This window comes from Sphaeramia orbicularis, chromosome 10, assembly GCF_902148855.1.
Source record: "Sphaeramia orbicularis chromosome 10, fSphaOr1.1, whole genome shotgun sequence".
NCBI lineage: Eukaryota > Metazoa > Chordata > Actinopteri > Kurtiformes > Apogonidae > Sphaeramia > Sphaeramia orbicularis.
Window position 1 is genome coordinate 22,423,952 of NC_043966.1, and position 21,724 is coordinate 22,445,675.

General features: G+C 35.3%; 1 protein-coding gene across 1 annotated transcript in view; it reads left to right on the plus strand.

The window, feature by feature from the left end:
* xpnpep2 (X-prolyl aminopeptidase (aminopeptidase P) 2, membrane-bound) overlaps window positions 1-18,491 on the plus strand; it is a 29,179-nt gene extending 10,688 nt beyond the window's left edge. The window contains exons 12-21 of the mRNA XM_030144708.1: window positions 3,188-3,297; window positions 4,677-4,754; window positions 7,430-7,501; window positions 7,593-7,653; window positions 8,620-8,689; window positions 8,841-8,945; window positions 9,107-9,166; window positions 10,480-10,556; window positions 10,680-10,769; window positions 18,036-18,491. Of these exons, the coding sequence (XP_030000568.1) occupies window positions 3,188-3,297; window positions 4,677-4,754; window positions 7,430-7,501; window positions 7,593-7,653; window positions 8,620-8,689; window positions 8,841-8,945; window positions 9,107-9,166; window positions 10,480-10,556; window positions 10,680-10,769; window positions 18,036-18,239 (927 nt within the window). The 3' untranslated portion in view covers window positions 18,240-18,491. The remainder of the gene's footprint in view (window positions 1-3,187; window positions 3,298-4,676; window positions 4,755-7,429; window positions 7,502-7,592; window positions 7,654-8,619; window positions 8,690-8,840; window positions 8,946-9,106; window positions 9,167-10,479; window positions 10,557-10,679; window positions 10,770-18,035) is intronic.
* The last annotated feature ends 3,233 nt before the right edge of the window (window positions 18,492-21,724 follow it).

Genomic DNA, 21,724 nt, shown 5'->3' on the forward strand with positions numbered 1-21,724 from the left:
CAGAGCTGCCTCTACACCTCGAACACTGTCTAGATTTCTATGTAGGAGTGTGGACTAAATGACTACAGTGGGTGAATCCAAGTTTCCCAAAAGCTGGCTTAAGAACCCCACATATAAAGCCAGGTTAGTGGAGGATCCAAAGCTAGAATCCAACTTTGAAAATTTGTTCGACCTCTACAAAAAAGAGTATGTAGCAAGTGTAAGCCTCATGTTAGAGCAAAAGCACTGCCAGCCTCCTCTGCACCCACAGTCAATAACACTTTGGCCCAAAAACTCACTCACTAAAAGTAAATTAACAAGTGAAAGCAGATAAAAAAAAGAGGAAACATAGGTCATGATTTGTTAAGTGCCTTACCATTTGCCGCCCTGCAGCCCTCTGGTGTTAAAAAAAAAAAGAAAAGAATTCCAGTCTATGCACTGTTTTATGAATCTGCTCCAAGACTTAAAGACCTGTCCTTTTTGGTTTCATGAAAATAGTTTGATAGTTTTTGTATAATTCTGGTGACAGTCAGACAGACGTATCACAGTCACATTGGCAGAAATGAAAAAAACATATAACCTTCTAAACCCATTTATTTACCTGATAATCATCCGTCAAAATCTACTCAGAAGTCTGCAGCCAGTTGTTCACAAAGTTCAGTCTAGATCAGAATGATTCAGATGTGGAAAGGCCTTGTTTTGTCAAGTGACGTTGGACTAGATCAACCTAATCCAGATACAACTATTCAAGGTGACCAAATCTAGATTTATAGTAGATGAAATGCAACTCCTTATCACTATGTAGGCCATGTGTAGCTATGTGTAACGAACAGTAGTGTACAACATGGGAGACAGCCTTGGCTACTTTAAGTGTTTTTATTTGAACAGATCAAAAACAGAACAACAATAATAATAATAATAATAATAATAATAATAATAATAGTAATAATAAAACTTCAATTTTCAGTCACAGTTGGACCTCCTATGTGAGCCAAAGCAGATAAATACAAATATAGAAACTACTTTTAAATACTGTGTTTGATATCGACTGCTATTTTAGGAGCAAGATAATTTTTTGTACTGTTCTAAGGTTTGATATGAAGCCTATTGTCTTTATCTGCGTATCACTGTAAGAGTCAAAAATCAGGTGTAAAACGTGTGTGTGTATGTATATATATACATATATATATATATATATATATATATATATATATATATATATATATATATATATATATATATATATGTGTGTGTGTGTATTCTCAAAGAATGTGTATTCTGCACAGAAAAACAAGTCAGTGTTCAGGCCTGGATGAGCTGGATTTGACGTGTGAGCTTAAATTTTGCAGTCATCGTCTGAGCTGACAATCCTGTCTGACCGTCTTTGAGTAGCGTCTGTTCCCTTTGTTTACAAAGATCACAAAGCGATACCCACATCACTGTCAGGAAAGATGCCAGGGCTGACGCAAGTATAGCACAGCGTGGCCATCAATCTGCCTCAGTCTAGTCAGAGCACCAGAACTGGATCCTGAGGGCTGAATTTCTGTCCTAGATCAGCTAGAACCAGGTCAACCAGTCTATATGAAGTATGTAAAGCTTAAGATGTAATCCTGACGCTACATCTGCTCACAAGGAGAAGGATTCTGGTAGTTACTGACACTAATGGAGGCCATTATGATTTATCTGTTCAGAAATTTCTATCCATCCACCCATTTTCTGAACTGCTCAGCCCTTTTGAGGGTCACATGGGTGCTGGAGTCTATCCCGGCTACTGATGGTTGAAGGTCGGGATCATCATGGAAGTGTCCTGTTCAGAAATTTGCCTTAGATATTTGGCAGAATTTGAGAAAAAATAAAATGAACACTTATTTGTTTCATATGTGATTAATAGGAATAAAATGGGTTAATCACAACATTTCTGACACGGTTCATAAACCATTGTATTAACTCAGTGTCTACACCTTTCTGTCCAATGACAATGTAACAAAATAGCTGGTGTGTTTTCAAAATATTTTACCATATATTAGATGATGAAATTGCATTGAATTGCAGTTTAATTTGACTAAATTTTGTTCCTTAATCCATTCTGGTTCCTCCCTTCAACTGGAATCTGGATTATCTTTGTTATCCTTTCACAGTTATCACACCTTTGGACAATACATGCTGAGGTTTTAGATCCAGACCAACACTGAATTACATGCCTCAGTTAAACCTAACCCATAAAGACCCAGTGCTACTTTTGTGGCACTTCCCAAATTAAATTTTCTCTATATTTAGCCTTTCTTATTGATTTATCGCCATTGATTTTAATATTTTCTCTTTTATTTTATATTTTTTCAGTGTAAATCATGTATTTTGCTATATTTAATTTACTGATCATGTAGATGTTCAGCCCTGCGATGAACTGGTCCAGGGTGTACCCCGCCTTCGCCCCTATGTAGCTGGGATAGGCTCCAAGCGACCCCCGTGACCCTAGTGAGGATAAAGCGGGTGCGGAAAATGAATGAATGAATGAATGTAGATGTTCATTGACGCTCAGAGTAAAGTTGAGGGTTATTATGTCAAAAACAGAGAAAACTCAAGAAAATGTGACTTTTTTCAGCTAAGATATCAATAACTGGACATAAAAACAGTGTGTCCATTCACTGTCATTTATCAAACTCCATGGGTTTTACTGGTGAGTCACTGTTGTAGAAGATGATGGTGTTTCTATGTTCACTCCAGACCCTCTGAACATCCAAATATGACCATGAAAAAATGACCAATTATTTACATGTATTGATAGGATTAGTGGATCAGATATTATTAAACATTTTAAATCAAGTAGATGGTTTTGTTCACTGATGGAGGTTTGGGTCTTTATGGGTTAAAAAACAAATGTTCAGTAGTTGAAACACAGTGAGACTGTAGAGTCTAGTACAGAATTCTGAAGTGGAAATATGTGGGAACCCTGCATGTGTTGCAATTTATGTTATTTGTTTATTTGTTATTTGCCAGGTAGATTTCACACATTTATCATTTGAGTCACTCATTAATCATCTACTCTGATCTGACATTTATGAATGTTTGTCATTGAAAGCTTGAACACTTTGCTGAACACTTGCATTGATAAATTTATTTCTCTGTCCAAAGTCGTCCTAAGATTCTATCAGTGTGTGTTCGTTGTTGTGAGTGATGCTTCGGTCTGTGACTCACTGTGTCTCTGTAGGTTAGAGACGCAGTGGCAGTCGTCCAGCTGCTGATGTGGCTTGAAAACGCTGTGCCCAAAGGAACAGAGACTGAGCTGACGGCTGCACATTACGTCGATAAGTGTCGGAGGTGAGTGTACACAACAAAATGGAGGAGCCCTGGCATGCAGTACAGTATCTGCTCAACACATATATGTAGAGCTTTAAAACACAAGAATGTAACTCCACTCATTTTATAGAAAAGTTTTTACATAGTTTGGTTTGTCTCAAACTGAAGTAAAAAAACAAAGCAAAACAATAAAAGCAAGAAATATATATGCACCCATCAACGGTCATTAATCACAGAAAGTAACGAAATACAATAAATATAACATAAATGTACATATGTATCAACTCATAATACACAGTTTGACAAGGGACAGAAAGAAGCAAAAGTTTATCTAGTCCTGCTCTTTCCTTACACTGTAAAAAAAGAAAAAAATCCTGTTGTTTTTATGGGAAAGAAAAATGGCAGCTGTGGTTACCAGAACAATACTGTAAAAAATACATCAAACTGTAAACATATTTATGGAGTAACATGTAGATTTAACATTTTAAACAGACTGCACTTATATAGCGCATTTTATACACCTTCATGGTGCCCAAAGTGCTTTAAAAAGCCACCAGGTCCTACTGGGAGCAGTTTAGGGTTCAGTGTCTTGCAAAGACACTTTGACCAGGATTCAAACCGCTGACCCTTTGGTCATTGGACCCAACCCACTCTACCAACTGAGCCATAGCCACCTGTTAATTAACATTCTTAAAATGCTAAATTGTTAAATGTTTACATTTTATAACTTTTTTTTTATTAAAAAAAAAAGAAAAAAAAAAGCAAATTGGATGTTATTTCAAGTTGTGGTCTTGCAATTTAAATGGCAACACATTGTTTTTCAATTCACAGTTTTATTTCTCAAAACAAAAGAAATACATCATTTCTACATACAAATCTGTTTTTTTTAACATGCTCTTCCTGTACAGACTACAGCTATATTTGATTTAATCATTAACACCAAAATCTTTTCAAATAAACAACTTTGCATTGTATTTTCACTTAAATTTTTTTTATGTTGCAATTTTACGACTTTTTGGTGTTAATTCTATGGCCATTTTTTACAGTGTACTTTCAGTGTCCAGTTCTTAACTGAATAAATTTCCTTCATCAGCTATCACGTTAAAATAGATAACAATAAATAACTACTCATAGCACCTTTGTATTGGTTGTATCACCATTGTGCCAGGAAATAGAAAATAAACAAATAGAAACTAAACTATGCATGGTATAATACGTAAACCCCAAACTTCATATAAGCCCATCAAAATATATCAAATTACACAAACAATAATATGAAAGTGGTATGATTACTCAGTATATTTGTATGAGTCGATTTACATTTGTTTGCATTGTCTTGGAAATAGCATTTACATATTTACATACACAGAAGGTAAAGTAAATATCTTATCGTTCCACAGCAAACAGATGGACAACAGTGGACCAAGCTTTGAGACCATCTCTGCATCTGGACCCAATGCTGCTCTTGCTCATTACAGGTATACTTTATGTTTTTGTTCTTTCCAATGTCTTTGTTTCTTTTCATCACACTAAGGTAACACTGTTGCACTGATGCAGATCATGGGGTACCCAGTGCATCCCATATAGAATGACGCTTTATCATAGTAGTCCAGGTTTGATTCCATCCCGAGGCCATTTGCTTCCTGTCATTCCCATACTCCATCTTCCCCCACATTTCCTGTCTCTCTAATGCATCTGTTAAATAAAGTCATAAAAGCCACAAAATAAATCTCATAAAAAATGCAAATCATATATTTATATGTTGCCATTCTGGATTAAGTTACAATATCAAAGACTTCCATTTAAAAAGATGTCTGTCAGTTCTGTCATCAAATGAATTAACACTACAGTGACTTAGCTTATGACCCACTGACAGTGTTATATGAAAGTCCTTGAATTTACATTTTTATGATCTGGGTGCCTGTGGTGACATTCCCCTGAAAAAAAAAAAAAAAAAAATCTGTTAGCAGTAGTGATGTGTGCTCTTTCACCATAGTGACAGTGACCTTTCAATATATGTGTTAATGTAAGACCTGAACACACACAGAGGTGTAGGAAAAACACAAGGAAGCTTTTGATACTGCGTTCACTCACTTTACACTTTTGCATGTGTATTAATAAAGCTGAAATCAAATTGTACCAACAAAAGATTGTATTATTCTATTACTAAAAAATAATGTTAAAACTTAGTCACACCAACAGAAACTAATTATACATATAATGTTAACTTCATCATATGTGAAGATGCCATTCAAGGTGAGAGAAAAATAGAGGGAAATAGAGAGTTTGATAGTCCTGCAGTATCTACAGACAGCAGTGTGTGGTGGGACTACTCTGTTTGCATATCAGCTGACACATTGATGATGATGATGATGGTCCAACATCAGCCACCCTCACCCCACCCACATATAGTATCGAATTCTGTGGAAAACATCAATTCATACATAAAAGTGGACTAAACTAACCCGTTCTGAGCTGACAGAATGGACACACATTCTTAGATAAAATCTAACCGTCTGGGGGTGTGGCCTCAGGTTTTCACCATCAACTATATGACAGTGATGATGCTGATGCTGAATGACATCACACTGGTGACTGATTTTGGTTGATGATGTCTGATTCCTCTGATCTCTATGAAGTGTAGGTCAAAAATAAACTGGCAGTTTCCACTTATCACCAACAAGGGGAGCCAAAGAGAACAAAAAAAAAAAAAGACTTCAACAAATCTCCAGCGCTGTTATGATTTCTTATTTGTGTAATGTACTCAAATGTTTCCAACAGTGTCATCATAACTCCAATATTAAGCTAAAATTAATGTGTAATGTTTCCTGGCTTCACTAAAATTAAAGGACACAAAATCAATACAGTTCATCATTAAACACCATGTGAAACTGTGAGCTTGAATTATGAGGTTCAGTCATCAGTCTTTTTCTAGATTAAACAGAGTTCATCTAGCAGAAAATATGGCACATGTGGATGATAATAACAGGACATACAGTAGTCTGACAATAATACTACATAACTTGAACATTTGTTCAGGCCTTAGTTTGGACTGTGACAATGTCCATAGAGACTCCAGGGTGTCTGCAGATCCTTAAAGTGTCTTAAAACATATTAAATGTCATCATATTAAATTAATTCTGTAATTATCCTTAAAATTGCTACTAATCCTAAAATCTGGCATTCAAAGGTCTTACAGTTTTACAGACACTGTGAAAATGTACCATCAGCTGTTCTGAAACATGGTTTCTTCATGGTTTCTCATTCTTGTTTTATTTGTGTTTGATGTGTATATAAATATAAATCATATTCCAAATGGATGAAAGGTTCATTTTGAAAGAAAATGTCTAAGTAGATCAGACATTTTTTTTTTAATTTGTAAATTATTAATCTATGGTAAATGTATATTAAGTATAAGGATTGTGGGCTTTATAATAAAGTTTTATTAATAATTTCATAATATGAATGTTTCGTCTTTAGCATATGTAACAGGTCAGTTTTGTATTTGGACTCAACGGATTTTAATGTCAGGTACAAAAAATTATTAGATCACCTTTGTTTTCTTCAATTTCTTGTTCATTTTAATGCCTGGTACAACTAAGGTACATTTGTTTGGACAAATATAACGATAACAACAAAAATAGCTCATAAGAGTTTCATTTCAGAGCTGATATCTAGCCATTTTCCATGATTTTCCTGATAATAGCCAAAATCACTTCAGTTCTCACATCCATTGCTATAACATTGTACTGCCAAAAACAGTGCTTTTAGGTATTCCATGTTTTCTTTTCTGTCTGTTTTAGTCACATGATACACACAGGAGTTAGTACTTGATTGCATAACCATTGTTTTTGATGACTTTTGATGGTCTAATAATTTTTTCCGAAACCGTATACTTGTTGGTGGTGGTGTGTTCAAAGACTCATGTTCTGATCTAACCAACCTTTTTTCAGTTTCATACTTGAGGCTTTGAATATCATTGTAAACTCCCACCTTTTATTCTCTCCTCTTTTCCTCCGAGCTGCCTCCAGGACATTATCTAAGGGACGAATAAAAGCCCAGATGAAATGTGTCCAGCTGAGCGGTTAATGATCTTTCATTTGCTCAGCATCACCACATTAAAGTCTAACGGTTTCCTGTTCGTCTTTTGCAGCCCCACAAATGAAACCTGCAGGAGGTTGACGGTTGATGAGATGTACCTGGTTGACTCTGGTGGCCAGTATCTGTGAGTGAAAAATGCTCTACTCACAGATTATCCAGTTTCACTTCATGTCACTTAAGTCTGAAATGACTCACGTGTCTGTGTCTAAATTCAGAGACGGCACCACTGACATCACTCGGACAGTTCACTGGGGAATACCCACAGCAATGCAGAAGGTAATGCATCTATCAAATATCTAAAGTGGGAATGAGTCAAACAATATTGACATTTCTGTGATTAACGCATAAAGACCCAAACATTCACTGGCAACCAAAATCATCTACTGATATAAAATATTTAATAACTGCTGATCCACTAATCCTATCAATACATGTAAATAATTGGTGTAAAATGCAGTTTTACATCTTTTCATGGTCATCAGATATGACCAATTTGGATGTTCAGAGGCTCCGTAGTTACCATGGAAACACCATTATCTTCTACAACATTGATTCACCAGTAAAAGCCCATGGAGTTTGATAAATGATAGTGGATGGAGACACTTGTTTTATGTTCAGTTAACGATATACTTAGTGAGAAAATCGCTTTTTCTTCGGTTTTCTCTGTTTCTGATATGATAACCCTCAACTTTAGTCAGAGCTTTAATGAACATCTACATGATCGGTAAATTAAATGTAGGAAAATACCAGATTTTCACTGAAAAATACAAAATACAGAGGTTAATATTATAATATTTGGTGATAAATCACTTAAAAAAAAGGAAATCTAGAGAGAAATTTATTGGGAACTACCACAAAAGTAGCCCTGGTAGTTTACCACCACCAGAGTGTGAATGTGTGAGTGAATGAATAATGGATCAATAATATAAAGCGCTTTGGGTGCCTTGAAAAACACTTTAGAAATGTAATCCATTATTATTATTATTATTATTATTATTATTATGGGTTAATTTGACAATATCCAATATTTTAATCTGTAAAAGTCAGTAAAGTCACTTTCCTTGTCTTCTGCTTGTGAATAAACTGCAATTTTATGGAATGAATTTAAATACAGACCTTGTTTTCTTTGAATTAATGTGATGCATTAAACCTCCTTCTAAAAAGATTTAATCCCATAAAATCCAAAATGTATATCAAAATATATGCGTTTTCCTTTTCACTGTATCATGCATGTCATCACAGGAGGCCTTCACTCGAGTTCTCATGGGAAACATTGAAATATCTCGGACGATATTTCCATCTGACACAAGAGGTAGGATTAAACACCCCGATTTTAATCATTTCCAAAAAAGCTTTTCCCAGATTCACCACTAGATAGCCTCATTTTCCCACTAATCCTGAATCTGTGAGTTTTTCTCTTAGTTGAATGAGTGTTTTTTTCTGTGGTTTTTGTTTGTCATCAGGTATAAATATCGAAATGCTGGGGCGCCGGGCATTATGGGAAGTGGGCCTGAATTATGGACATGGCACAGGTCATGGTGTTGGGAACTACTTTGGAGTTCATGAATGTATGACCTTTTATCATATGGCTATTTTTAATAGTACAATGCCATTTTTAAATTGATGAGATCAGATATGAAAAGAAAAGACAACGAAGAAGTAAACATGTGCATATAAATTATCTGTTTTGTTTGCTTTTCCTGGTTGTAAATTTTCAATATTTGTCCAGGGCCTGTTGGATTTCAGAGCAATAACATCCCCTTCAGAGCCGGCATGTTCACGTCTATAGGTGAGAAATGTTATACGCTTTCAAGATAATTTCCTGCATTGCTACCCATAACAGAGATGGGTAATAACATGCTCCATTTACTCGGTTACATTTACTTTTTCACAAAACTTTACTGTACTGAGTTTTTTTTTTTTTTTTTTTTTTTTTTTTTTTTTTTTAATTTCACTCTAAACTCATTCCTGACGATGAAAAACTGTACTTTTTTTCTGACTTTTCTATTCCATTTTCACAATTTAAACAGTTTTATGCTGACTTGACCTGGTTTTTGGCCTTTTGCTAAAGAGTGAATGCTCATAGAATACATTTTGACTCATCGGACTGATCAACTGACAGATCACCTCCATCTTTCCAGTTAAGCAATGGTTTACTTCTTCTTCTTTGATTATTACAGTAAGCTTTTGTGTTTTGCAAAGTTTGCTTCAACTTTTTCATGTCATTTTATGGAAACATGGTTACTATCTGCCATTCCATCTGTTTGTTTTAAATCTTTAACTCACAAAGACCCAGTGCTACTTTTGTGGCAGTTCGCAAATGAATTTTTCTTTATATTTACCCTTTGTTAAGTGATTTATCACTGTTTATTGTAATATTATCCTTTTTATTTTGCGTCTCTTCAGTAAAAATGTAATATTTTTCTATATCCAACTTACTGATCATGTAGATGTTGAAAAAATTTTTAGAGTAAATTAAAAGGTTATTATATCAGAAATAGAGAAAACTGAAGAAAAAGTGAATTTTTCAGCAAAACATATCATTAACTGAACATAAACCCAGTGTTTCCATCCACTGTCATTGATCAAACTCCATGGGTTTTAGTGGTGAATCAATGTTATAGAAGACGACAGTGTTTCCACGTTCACCACGGAGCCTCTGAACGTCCACATGGGTCATATCTGATGACCATGAAAAGATGTCAAACTCCATTTTACACCAATTATTAATATGTATTGATAGGATTAATGGATCATCAGGTATTAATCATTTTACATCAGTAGATGGATTTGGTTTCCAGTGGCTGTTTGGGTTTTTATGATTTAAATTAGCCGTTTACTGTTCCTTTATATGATATGATATATGAATTTGGAGGATTTTTTGTCATGAGGTATTCACAGTTAGAATAAATGAAATATCAAAGTAACCCAGTACTGAAGTCTTTCTAATACATTACTATGAGTTTGTCACTATTATCATAAAGTAACAGTGCATTTTCTTACAGTTTATAGCTACTGTACCAACTTCCCTTCGTAAACATAGTGTTGTAAAATTACTAGAGCACCGACACTGACATGAAGATTGACTGATGTTTGTTTCAGAGCCTGGATACTACAAGGAGGACGACTTTGGGATCAGGATTGAAGACGTTGCAGTGACCGTACCTGCTCAAACAAAGGTAAATTGGTCGACAAACGTAGAACACAAGTAAATTACAATTGCAATTTCTGCCATTTAAAGCATCATAAGAGCAATGTAAGGTGTCTTCTTTGTGACTAACACTATCCTGGTTTTTCTTTAGTATGGTAATAACTACCTGACGTTTGATACTGTGTCACTGGTGCCGTATGACAAAAAACTGATTGACACGTCACTTCTCAGCTCAGAGCAGGTAAGACTGACAGCAGCATCTACATCATTCATAAACTTCTTTTTTTATTGCTGAAATAAAATCAGAGGTACTGTATAGCCACATAAGGATAAAAATGCAGCTGTCAAGAGAAATGTCAGCAATTGTCTGTAATGTTAATAAAAAGTGAACACATAAATAAACCCTTTTAATTCAGGTAATCAAGCAAAAACTTGAAAAAAAAAAAAAGTTATTATTAGTTACTGAGAAATAAACCCACATACAGCATCCTCAATTATCCTGAAAGGGTTTTTTTCACTACATTGATCAGTTTGCAGTACATTATTACACAGCTATTTACTAAAGAAATCAACAATTTCACAAAAACATAAAGTGATTTTATTGATCTGGAAACAGATTAGTGTCAGTCTGTTCTATGGAAATGACCAATCAGAGTCAAGTATTCAACAACCATGTAATAAATGCCCAGTAACAAGCTCTATTGCAAGTTTACCTCCCCAGAGATATGTTCAGTTTCCTGTTTTACTTTTGGATATATCAGAAAGTGTGATGTCCCCTGTGTGTTTTATTTTCCTGCAAGGCGAGCGCTGGTTTCCTCTTAAAATCCCCTGTTAACTTCAGCTCGAAGCCTCTCAAGTCAAAACAGAGAAAACAAAACCACATGTGAATTTGACTACCAACTACTGTTTGTTTTTGTTGCTTTTGGTGAGATATGTGACTTAGTCTTAAGTAGTAGAGAATTTAAGGGCTGAACTCGGGACAGACCACTATACAATTAATTCCTTTTTTTTTTAGCAGATCTGTTCAATTTCAGGGAAATCCCAAAGTAAAAGTATGTAGTTTCCTCCCTGATGCATGTTATCTTTTTTGCCAGCTGATTTATTATGTTAATCTATTATGCATCATTAAATCTTTCTGTCCAGTTATTTAATTATTACAGGGTGTTGTTTTTTGCTTATGTCCATCTCTGTAAGAAAAAAGAAAAACACACCAACAGTTACATCAGTTTGTAAAACCCTGTGGTGAATATCTGGAACTCCTAATTTTTTTACTTCTTGAAAATAAAAAAATCCATTTGTCCAATGCAGTGACAAAATACATTAGATCATTACATCAACACTTCTAACTTTGGACAGAATTTCTCTACAAAGCTTTTACTATAGAATATACTACAAGAACAGTGATCTATAACTTGGCAGTACTACTTGGCTCCCTAGACTAAAATTTTTGTGGAAATGTTGAAAAATCACAGGTTTTTATGGTCGGCAGAGGACAAAAACCCAGTGGAAAAAAATAGATTTATCAAATAATTGTGCATTCATGTGTGACCCAATGCGGAAACTGGAACAGTTCTTGATTTACTTCAACTTGTGTTTCACTGTAGACACTGTGAACATATTTTATGGCGTTTGTGGATGTTACTCTGTATTGTTCAGTGTCTGGTTCTGTCAGCTAAAAATGAATTTCAGTAACTTTCTCACCAATTTTTCAACAAACTGAACACCGTTTTCCTAAACAACTAGAGCTTTCTTGGATGTTGCTTTTGTATCAAATCATGATTACAATCACTTGGTCATGAAACTTGTTGCAAATCATCTCAGATATCAAGAGTGTTAACATAAATGGATATTTGGATGTCATTCTCTAGCAGCAAATGAATTAACACCACAGTGACTGAGTCTGTGACCCTCATGTAAGCCTTTATACTCGAAGCTTTATGATCTGGAACTCTGTGGCAACATTCTTGTGAAAATAAATCATCTGTGAACAGTAGTGATGTGGCCAGAGTTACAGAACACCCCTACCTCCACAGAGACTAGTGGATCCCAGTGTAGTGTAGTTTCACAAAAAATACTGTGGAAACAAAAATAGTGACAGAATTTGCATCCGCATAGTTTTCAGTCTCGTCTTTATCTGTCTTTTTGTGAAGGGGGGGTGGGCTCCAGGTTCTCTTGCTTGCTTTGTCCTGCTCCTGGACTGAAACATTTGATGATTGTGAGGTGTTACCTGTCTCTAAATGTAACACACGTGTCCTAAGCTGAGCTCTAAACGTATAGACACATTGTTTCAGTGACACCACGGCACTAAATCTTAACTAATGGATATCTGATGGTGATGATGGTTCAACCTCCACCGACCACTCCCCACCCACTTATAATATTTTATTCTATGGGAGGCTCTGGTTCATACATGACAGTGGACTAACTAAATACCTGTAGTGTTGACAGATTGAACACACCTCCAGAGATGAAATGTAACTCTGTAGGAATCAGTGTAATCACTGTGGGGGCGTGGCCACAGGCTCTAACATCAGCTGACTAATGATGCTGGATGAAACCACATAACTGACTGATTGAGGTTAATGTTAAAGTTGACTTGCTTTATGATTTCTGTGGGGAAATTCAGTCTCTGCATTTTACTCATCCTAATACACACATGCACAGTACCTAGCATTAGCAATTAGCATTAACACATAGCACATTAGGAGCAGTGAGCTGCCATGGGGCCCATGGGGAGTCATCGTCGTCACCACAGTTAAAGGCACTGACAATAGAATTAACCTATATGTACCTGTTTTCAACACTAAAACATCCTGAGGTGCGATTATATGGTTTCCATCTGTTTAACACACATAGTTCACCCGTGTCACATATGACCTTTCCTGGGTTCTCATGTTTTCTGTGGATTCTGTGGAGTCACGGAAAAAATTATTAGACCATCAAAAGTCATCAAAAACAATGGTTATGCAATCAAGTACTGACTCCTGTGTGAATCATGTGACTAAAACAGACAGAAAAGAAAATATGGAATGCCTAAAAGTACGGTGGCCCAGAGGTGCAACAGGCCAAAAAATTATCCACTAGACGAAAAAAATTATCTACTACAAGAAAAAAAAAAGAGAACAGCCTAAAAAAATTATCCACTAGATGAAAAAAATTATCTACTACAAGAAAAAAAAGAGAACAGCCTAAAAAAATTATCCACGAGATGAAAAAAATTATCTACTACAAGAAAAAAAAGAGAACAGCCTAAAAAAATTATCCACGAGATGAAAAAAATTATCCACTACAAGAAAAAAAAAAAAGAGAAAAACAGCCCAAAAAAATTATCCACTATAAGGAAAAAAAAAGAGAACAGCCTAAAAAAATTATCCACTAGACAAAAAAATTATCTACTGCAAGAAAAAAAGAGAACAGCCTAAAAAAATTATCCACTATAAGAAAAAAAAGAGAACAGCCCAAAAAAAATTATCCACTAGATGAAAAAAAAAAAATCCCCTATAAGAAAAAAAAGAGACCAGCCAAAAAAATTATCCACTAAAGAAAAAAAAAGAGAACAGCCTAAAAAAATTATCCACGAGATGAAAAAAATTATCTACTACAAGAAAAAAAAGAGAACAGCCTAAAAAAATTATCCACGAGATGAAAAAAATTATCTACTACAAGAAAAAAAAAAAAAAAAGAGAAAAACAGCCCCAAAAAATTATCCACTATAAGGAAAAAAAAAAGAGAACAGCCTAAAAAAATTATCCACTAGACAAAAAAATTATCTACTGCAAGAAAAAAAGAGAACAGCCTAAAAAAATTATCCACTATAAGAAAAAAAAGAGAACAGCCCAAAAAAAATTATCCACTAGATGAAAAAAAAAAAATCCCCTATAAGAAAAAAAAGAGACCAGCCAAAAAAATTATCCACTAAAAGAAAAAAAAAGAGAACAGGCAAAAAAAAATTATCTACTAGCCCAAAAAATTATTCACTATAAGAAAAAAAAAAAGAACAGGTGAAAAAAATTATCTACTACGAGAAAAAAAAAGAGAGCAGCCCAAAAAAATATCCACTATAAGAAAAAAAAAACATCATCCACCTTTTCAATTACGGGGTCGCTGTTTACCCAAAAGGTGCCTTGCTTTAAAATTAAGACCACCACAAAAAATAAAAGGATAGGCTGAAAAATTTTAAGGCTTTCGGCTAATGTGGCTAATGCTAAGGAAGTCCCCCACCGGAAGTGGAGGTCGTGCGCTAAAAAATAAAGTTATTTTAAAATATAGATATTTCCATTAATATAGTTTGCAAAGCAGTTGAATGATTAAATACGGTTCCAGTGTCTGCTCAAGGTTAGGCATGGGCGTTAAATGGTTAAGGTTAGGGTTAGGGTATGGTTGGGGTTAGTTTTCAGTGGTAAATGGCCCTTGTGTGCACTGTGTGAAGGTTCGTTGCTAAGCTAATGCTAACGCGAAAAGTTGACGGCAACTTTGTGAACTACCAGTGCGAGTAAACAATTGTGTGATTACGGTGTTGAATTGTTCAACTGCCTGACATTCAATATCATTTTTTATGAATATTCGCTACAAGAAGTTCTAAAATTATTTTATTTTGAGAGGAGGAGAAGAGGAGCTTCCTGTGGAGCTCCACTATCATGGCATCGCCCATTTGTTGAGAGACAGCAAGTGCATATTGCGGCACCGACACCTGGTGCCGTGGCACCTCGGCTGGTGCCGGCTGGTGCCGCGACGTACCGCGGTACCACGGCTCGGTGCCAGGTACCCCAGCACGGCACCGCGTACCATGGCTCGGTACCACAGCTCAGCTCGTTGCCAGGTGCCGAGGCACTGCGGTACCACGGCACACATCTTTATCTCCACAAAATGTCCTTCTTGATCTAGTGTTAGTGAAGACATTCCGTTTGAGTTGAGGAGGAGAGGTCTACCTGCAAACAAATGGGCAATGCCATGATAGTGGAGCTCCACAGGAAGCTCCTCTTCTCCTCCTCTCAAAATAAAATAACACAAAGTTGCCGTCAACTTTTCGCGTTAGCATTAGCTTAGCAACGAACCTTCACACAGTGCACACAAGGGCCATTTACCACTGAAAACTAACCCCAACCATACCCTAACCCTAACCTTAACCATTTAACGCCCATGCCTAACCTTGAGCAGACACTGGAACCGTATTTAATCATTTAACTGCTTTGCAAACTATATTAATGGAAATATCTATATTTTAAAATAACTTTATTTTTTAGCGCACAACCTCCACTTCCGGTGGGGTACTTCCTTAGCATTAGCCACATTAGCCGAAAGCCTTAAAATTTTTCAGCCTATCCTTTTATTTTTTGTGGTGGTCTTAATTTTAAAGCAAGACACCTTTCGGGTAAACAGCGCCCCCGTAATTGAAAAGGTGGATGATGTTTTTTTTTTTCCTATAGTGGATATTTTTTTGGGCTGCTCTCTTTTTTTTCTCATAGTAGATAAATTTTTTCACCTGTTCTTTTTTTTTTCTTATAGTGAATAATTTTTTGGGCTAGTAGATAATTTTTTTTGCCTGTTCTCTTTTTTTTTCTTTTAGTGGATAATTTTTTTGGCTGGTCTCTTTTTTTTCTTATAGGGGATTTTTTTTTTCATCTAGTGGATAATTTATTTTAGGCTGTTCTCTTTTTTTTTCTTACAGTGGATAATTTTTTTTGGGCTGTTCTCTTTTTTTTCTTGTAGTAGATAATTTTTTTCATCTAGTGGATAATTTTTTTAGGCTGTTCTCTTTTTTTTTTCTTGTAGTAGATCATTTTTTTCATGTAGTGGATAATTTTTTTTAGGCTGTTCTCTTTTTTTTCTTATAGTGGATAATTTTTTTAGGCTGTTCTCTTTTTTTTCTTGAAGTAGATAATTTTTTTCATCTAGTGGATAATTTTTTTTAGGCTGTTCTCTTTATTTTTCTTGTAGTAGATAATTTTTTTCATCTAGTGGATAATTTTTTTAGGCTGTTCTCTTTTTTTTCTTATAGTGGATAATTTTTTTGGGCTGTTCTCTTTTTTTTCTTGTAGTAGATAATTTTTTTCATCTAGTGGATAATTTTTTTAGGCTGTTCTCTTTTTTTTCTTATACTGGATAATTTTTTTGAGCTGTTCTCTTTTTTTTCTTGTAGTAGATAATTTTTTTCATCTAGTGGATAATTTTTTTAGGCTGTTCTCTTTTTTTTTTCTTGTAGTAGATAATTTTTTTCGTCTAGTGGATAATTTTTTGGCCTGTTGCACCTCTGGGCCACCGTATAAAAGCACTGTTTTTGGCAGTGCAATGCCATAGCTATTGATGTAAGAACTTAATTGATTTTGGTTATTATCAAGAAAATCATGGAAAATGGTTAGATATCAGCTCTGAAATTAAACTCTTATGAGCTGTTTTTATTGTTATCATTATATTTGTCCAAACAAATGTACCTTTAGTTTTACCATGCATTAAAATGAACAAGAAATTGAAGAAAACAAGGGTGGTCTAATAATTTTTTTCCGTGACTGTATGTAGTGTGGAGGGAACAGAGAAACTCAACACAGAAAGGCTCCGGTGCAACTGAGACTTAAACCCTCTTGCTGTGATGTGGAGGTGCTAACCATTATACCACCACACCGCCCATGATTATGTAAAACAAGCCTGCAGCTACAATGTGTCATCAACAAAAGGCCGTCAAAGAGAACAGAAGTGAAATCTTTGAGATTGCTACTTTAATTAATAATGATAAGAAAAAGAAGAATTTAGTAAAACATTACTTGCTCTAAATTGCTGCTGCTCCAACTTTTTCTCTAACGTGTTGCAAAGTGAATATGAGGAAGAGATGTATGTATAAAAATACAATAAAACTTGAAATATGTTGGGTTGATACTATCTGCAATAAAATATAAATCAAACTAAATGTTAATATCACAGCTTTCTTTTTTAATTTGTGTTTTCAATACTATCCCAGCTAGCAATTTTTTGTTCTAAAAATATTATGAAAATGCAGTCAAGAATGTTCTCATAATGTTTTCAGGGGGAAGTTTTCTTTAAGTTCCAGAATGTTCCAGGATAACGTTCTCTCAAAACATTCTAAAAATGTTTGGTGGTATCCTTCTTAAAATGTTTGTTGGTAACATTGTTAGAACAGTATGCCTTAATGTTCTTAAAAATGTTCTAAGCGGGAAGTTTTCTTTAAGTTCCCAGAATGATTCTGGACAAGGTTCTCTGCAAACATTCTTAAAATGTTCTTTTAACATTACATGAAAACGTTTTCTTGAAACCCTTAACAGAACTTATAGGGAATGTTAACCAAAGTTGTAGGAATGTTCCCTGCTGGCTGGGATGCAAATTACAAGAAACAAAAAAATTCCATATTGTGACAAACAACAAACTGTCACCATGTATAAAATAAAGAATGTTAGATAAAGGTTTGGAAGAACATGCAGATCTTGAACATGTGCATTTATTTATTATGGTTTTCATCCCCTTTGATGCATTGTCATTTGTTTTCCTTTCTCTACAGCTCCAGTGGTTGAATACATACTATGAGACCATTCGGAGGGTGTTGGGTCCTGAGTTGGACAAACAGGGACTGCGAGAGGAGAAGGAGTGGATGCTCAGAAACACCGAACCCTTCTCCAGGTCTGACTCCGGATCAACACGACTCTTTTCCTCCTCTCTGACTCTCATCACTGTGGCCGTCGCTCTCCTCCAAAACACTGTCTGAGCCAATCCTGTCTCCTTTCACAGCAGCCGCTATGCACTCTGACACCGATGCAACCATACAGAGTTGACAGATGCAGAATTTTAGCATTTTTTAATTAAAGGAAATATTTTTTTAATGATTTTAATGAGGCAGGAAAATGTTGTGATTTTTGTGATTTTTTTGATCTTTTAGCCTTTGAGTTTTGAAACTGGGCATTTTTATGGCCAGCTGATATTTCCATTTTATTAAAGTAACGCTCTTTTAAAGACTTTATTTGCTGTAAGACGTGTTGTTTCTTCCCATAGCAATGCATTTTCACAACAGTAACATTAAACAGCATCATGAATATGAGTTCAGTTCAGTTTCAGATCCCTGGACTCATCATGCAGCAGCAGTGAGCAGATCTGATGGTTGTGGTTTGACTTCTTAAACATGTGAAGACTCAATGCCAGCAGGCGGCCCTTTAACTGGAAACAGCTCTGTTGACTCATCTTAAAGGTGTGAACGTGTCTCAAGCAGTCCACCCTGATCTGCACACTCTTTTGCATATGCACATGTTGACAATTTCTAAGAAAGATGAAAGGTAAAGTACTTTCCTCTAAGTAGTGTTACAGCTTTTATACTCCACTCCACCACATCTTAGAGACATATATTGTTTATTTTTCTCCGCTCCATTTGTTGACCAACTTTAGTTCTATGTCACGTTACAGTTTTTCATCTGCTTCCTGTTCTGTGAAAATTAAAAACGAGTGAACGTTTGTGAGAAATTCAACTTTTCCTCTATGAGTTGAGAAAATTCTCCTCCTTCTTAAGGTATAGAAACTCTTTAAAACCTTCTCAGATTAGTAGGAAAATGCATCACAAGCTGAAAACTGTACATTTAGAAATTTGCAGTTGTCCCAGGCCAGCAGATGTGGTTGTATTATTGAACATTCTGCATTTCTGTAGATAAAACTACCAACAGTTTGTGAAGTAGTTAAAATGAGCTTCACCTCACACATGTACAGCAGTAAAATTTACTCTACACATTAATTCACCAGTAAAATATTCCCGAAAATTGCATATAAGAGTAAAACAATGACTGTGACCATTGTGATGCACAGTGACTACTTTTTTTTTCCATTCATCAAGCAGATTTTGATAATACTTTCATACTTTTTGTACCTTAAGGATGGCTTTGAATGCAGAACTACAGCTTATACTGAAGTGTTTTTTACTCTGTGATTTGTCTTTACTTCAGTAAAGGATCCTAATACTTCTTCCACCACCACTGGACTGCCTCAAAAATGGCATATTCATCTATATTTGTTTTGTAATGGTGGTTTGTGGTAAGGCCTGCCCTCCAAAAAAGAGGAACATTTGTATGAGATCATTGTTTCTGTGACCAAAAGTCACTTCTTCTGTGCTTTTTGTGAAACATTACATGCTACATGTTTGTGTAAACGTGGTAGATTAACAACCTGTTTTCCATGATGGACTTGGTCAAGTGTTAGAATTTCAGTCAAGGAAATAAAACATCAGACACAGGTACAGGCACAGATGCCCAGAAGGATGACAGACCACTATTCTTCATCTTCATGTCCCACGATATGTTTAAACCACAAACAAACCAACAATGAGGACATTTTTTTCCCTTTTTGTCAGTGGGTGCCACTAGTTAACGGACTGTTCTAGGTCTGATTTGTCAATAGCTTATAGTTGGTTGTCAGTTATAATTTTATATGTTTAACGGTTGCCAAGGAAAGTTTTCATGGATCTGCTCCAAAATTTCTGGGCTTTAAAGTGTGAGAAGTAAGTAAGTGACAATACACACAAAAAAATCTACCTCCAATAAGAGAATTTACAAACCAGACACTGACACAAACTGATCCCAAACCAAACCAGTGCTGGTAAGTACAGACATGGCTGAAGTCAGTATTTTTCATACTAAATTGTTTGAGATGATTTCATGTACTTCTTTACAGCTCTCCTCACCTCTGCACAGTTAATGTCTTTATTTAGCACAATTTTTACCATTTGTACTGACTGAGCTTAGCTTCCAGTCACAACAGACAGGTGTTTGGAGCTGCATCACTCCAAATTCGAGCACACATTATTTTATGTATTATTTAGATATATTTACCCTGCCCTTTAAAGGGGAGGCAAGGGGTGTTTGGTTTGTTTGTTTGTTTGTTTGTTTGTTTGTTAACACTCTAGCAGCAAAAATACTGGTTGAATTCACACCAAATTGGTTTCATAGATTGCCAGTGACCCAGAATAGATCTGATTACAATGTGGGAAAAGTAGGTCAAAGTAAAAAAAAAATGTGAATTTTTAAAATCTTTTTTTTCCCCATTTACTTATAATGGGCAAAATTTCAAATGTCGGTAGCAGCAAAACCATTGCTTGAATTCATACCAAACTGGATTTATAGATTGCCAGTGACCCGGAATAGATGTCATTAAATTATGGGAAATGTAGGTCAAAATTCAATTTTTTTATGAATTTTCAAAATGGTTTTCTTCTCCCATTTACTTAGAATTTGGTGAAATTTCTAATGTCTATAAAAACATCAGTTTTGTTTCAGTTTACTTCAAACTTGGCACATATATAGAGGCAAATGTTATGCTGACATCAGCACATGCATAGACGTGATGACATCCGCTGGATGCCAAAATAAGCTACAATATGTGTGAGGGGTGGGGTTTGTTGTGCCTGGCACCACTTGTTATTTATCAATCTAATGGGTCATCATGTTTTTTGAGGCTTTTTTTCTTTTTCCCTCAAGTGTCAGAAAGAATATTCAATTACTGTTGAGAAAGAAAACTTAAAAATGCTTTTGTACACCCATCAACTCATCACATTCTGACTTCTGACAAGTCAAGTGACATTAGTGTGGATTATCTCATTACAATGGGACCTGTCAGTGGGTGGACTATATTAAACAACAAGTGAACAGATAACATTCAAAGTTTGTATGAAAGAAATCTAAAAAAAAAAATGGGCAAGAGTAGAGATCTGAGAAACTTTGACAATGGAGATATTGCGATGGTCAAATCGCTGCGTCAGAGAATCTCCAAATCTTGTTCATTCCTAAAGAAAAGTGTTTAGTACCTATTACAAGTACTTTTTTCTCTTTTCTCAACTTTCATTAATGTTGGCCACTTTTATGGTGTTATGTTTTTATTCTTGAATTAAATGGTTCTTTCACTGCTGTCTATCAGGTTTTTATTTATTTCTAAAGGAGACTAAACCCTTTTCTTATTGTTTACTTGTACCTTTAAGGTCGTGGAGTTTGTTGGCATCGTTTAGTCGAGTGACAGGAAACTTAAATAGGGCATCGTCTTGTCATGTGGTTTTCTACCACACCAAAATAACAAGTTTACTTCAGCTCAGCATGCATTTTACTTCCCTCTCTGCCTTTTGTGTTAATGTTTGACTTCAGACTGAGTGTGTATAAAATCATGGACAGTATTGTGAATCACTCTGGTTGTTTTAGCTGTAATAGTCAGTTTTGGATGTTTTTA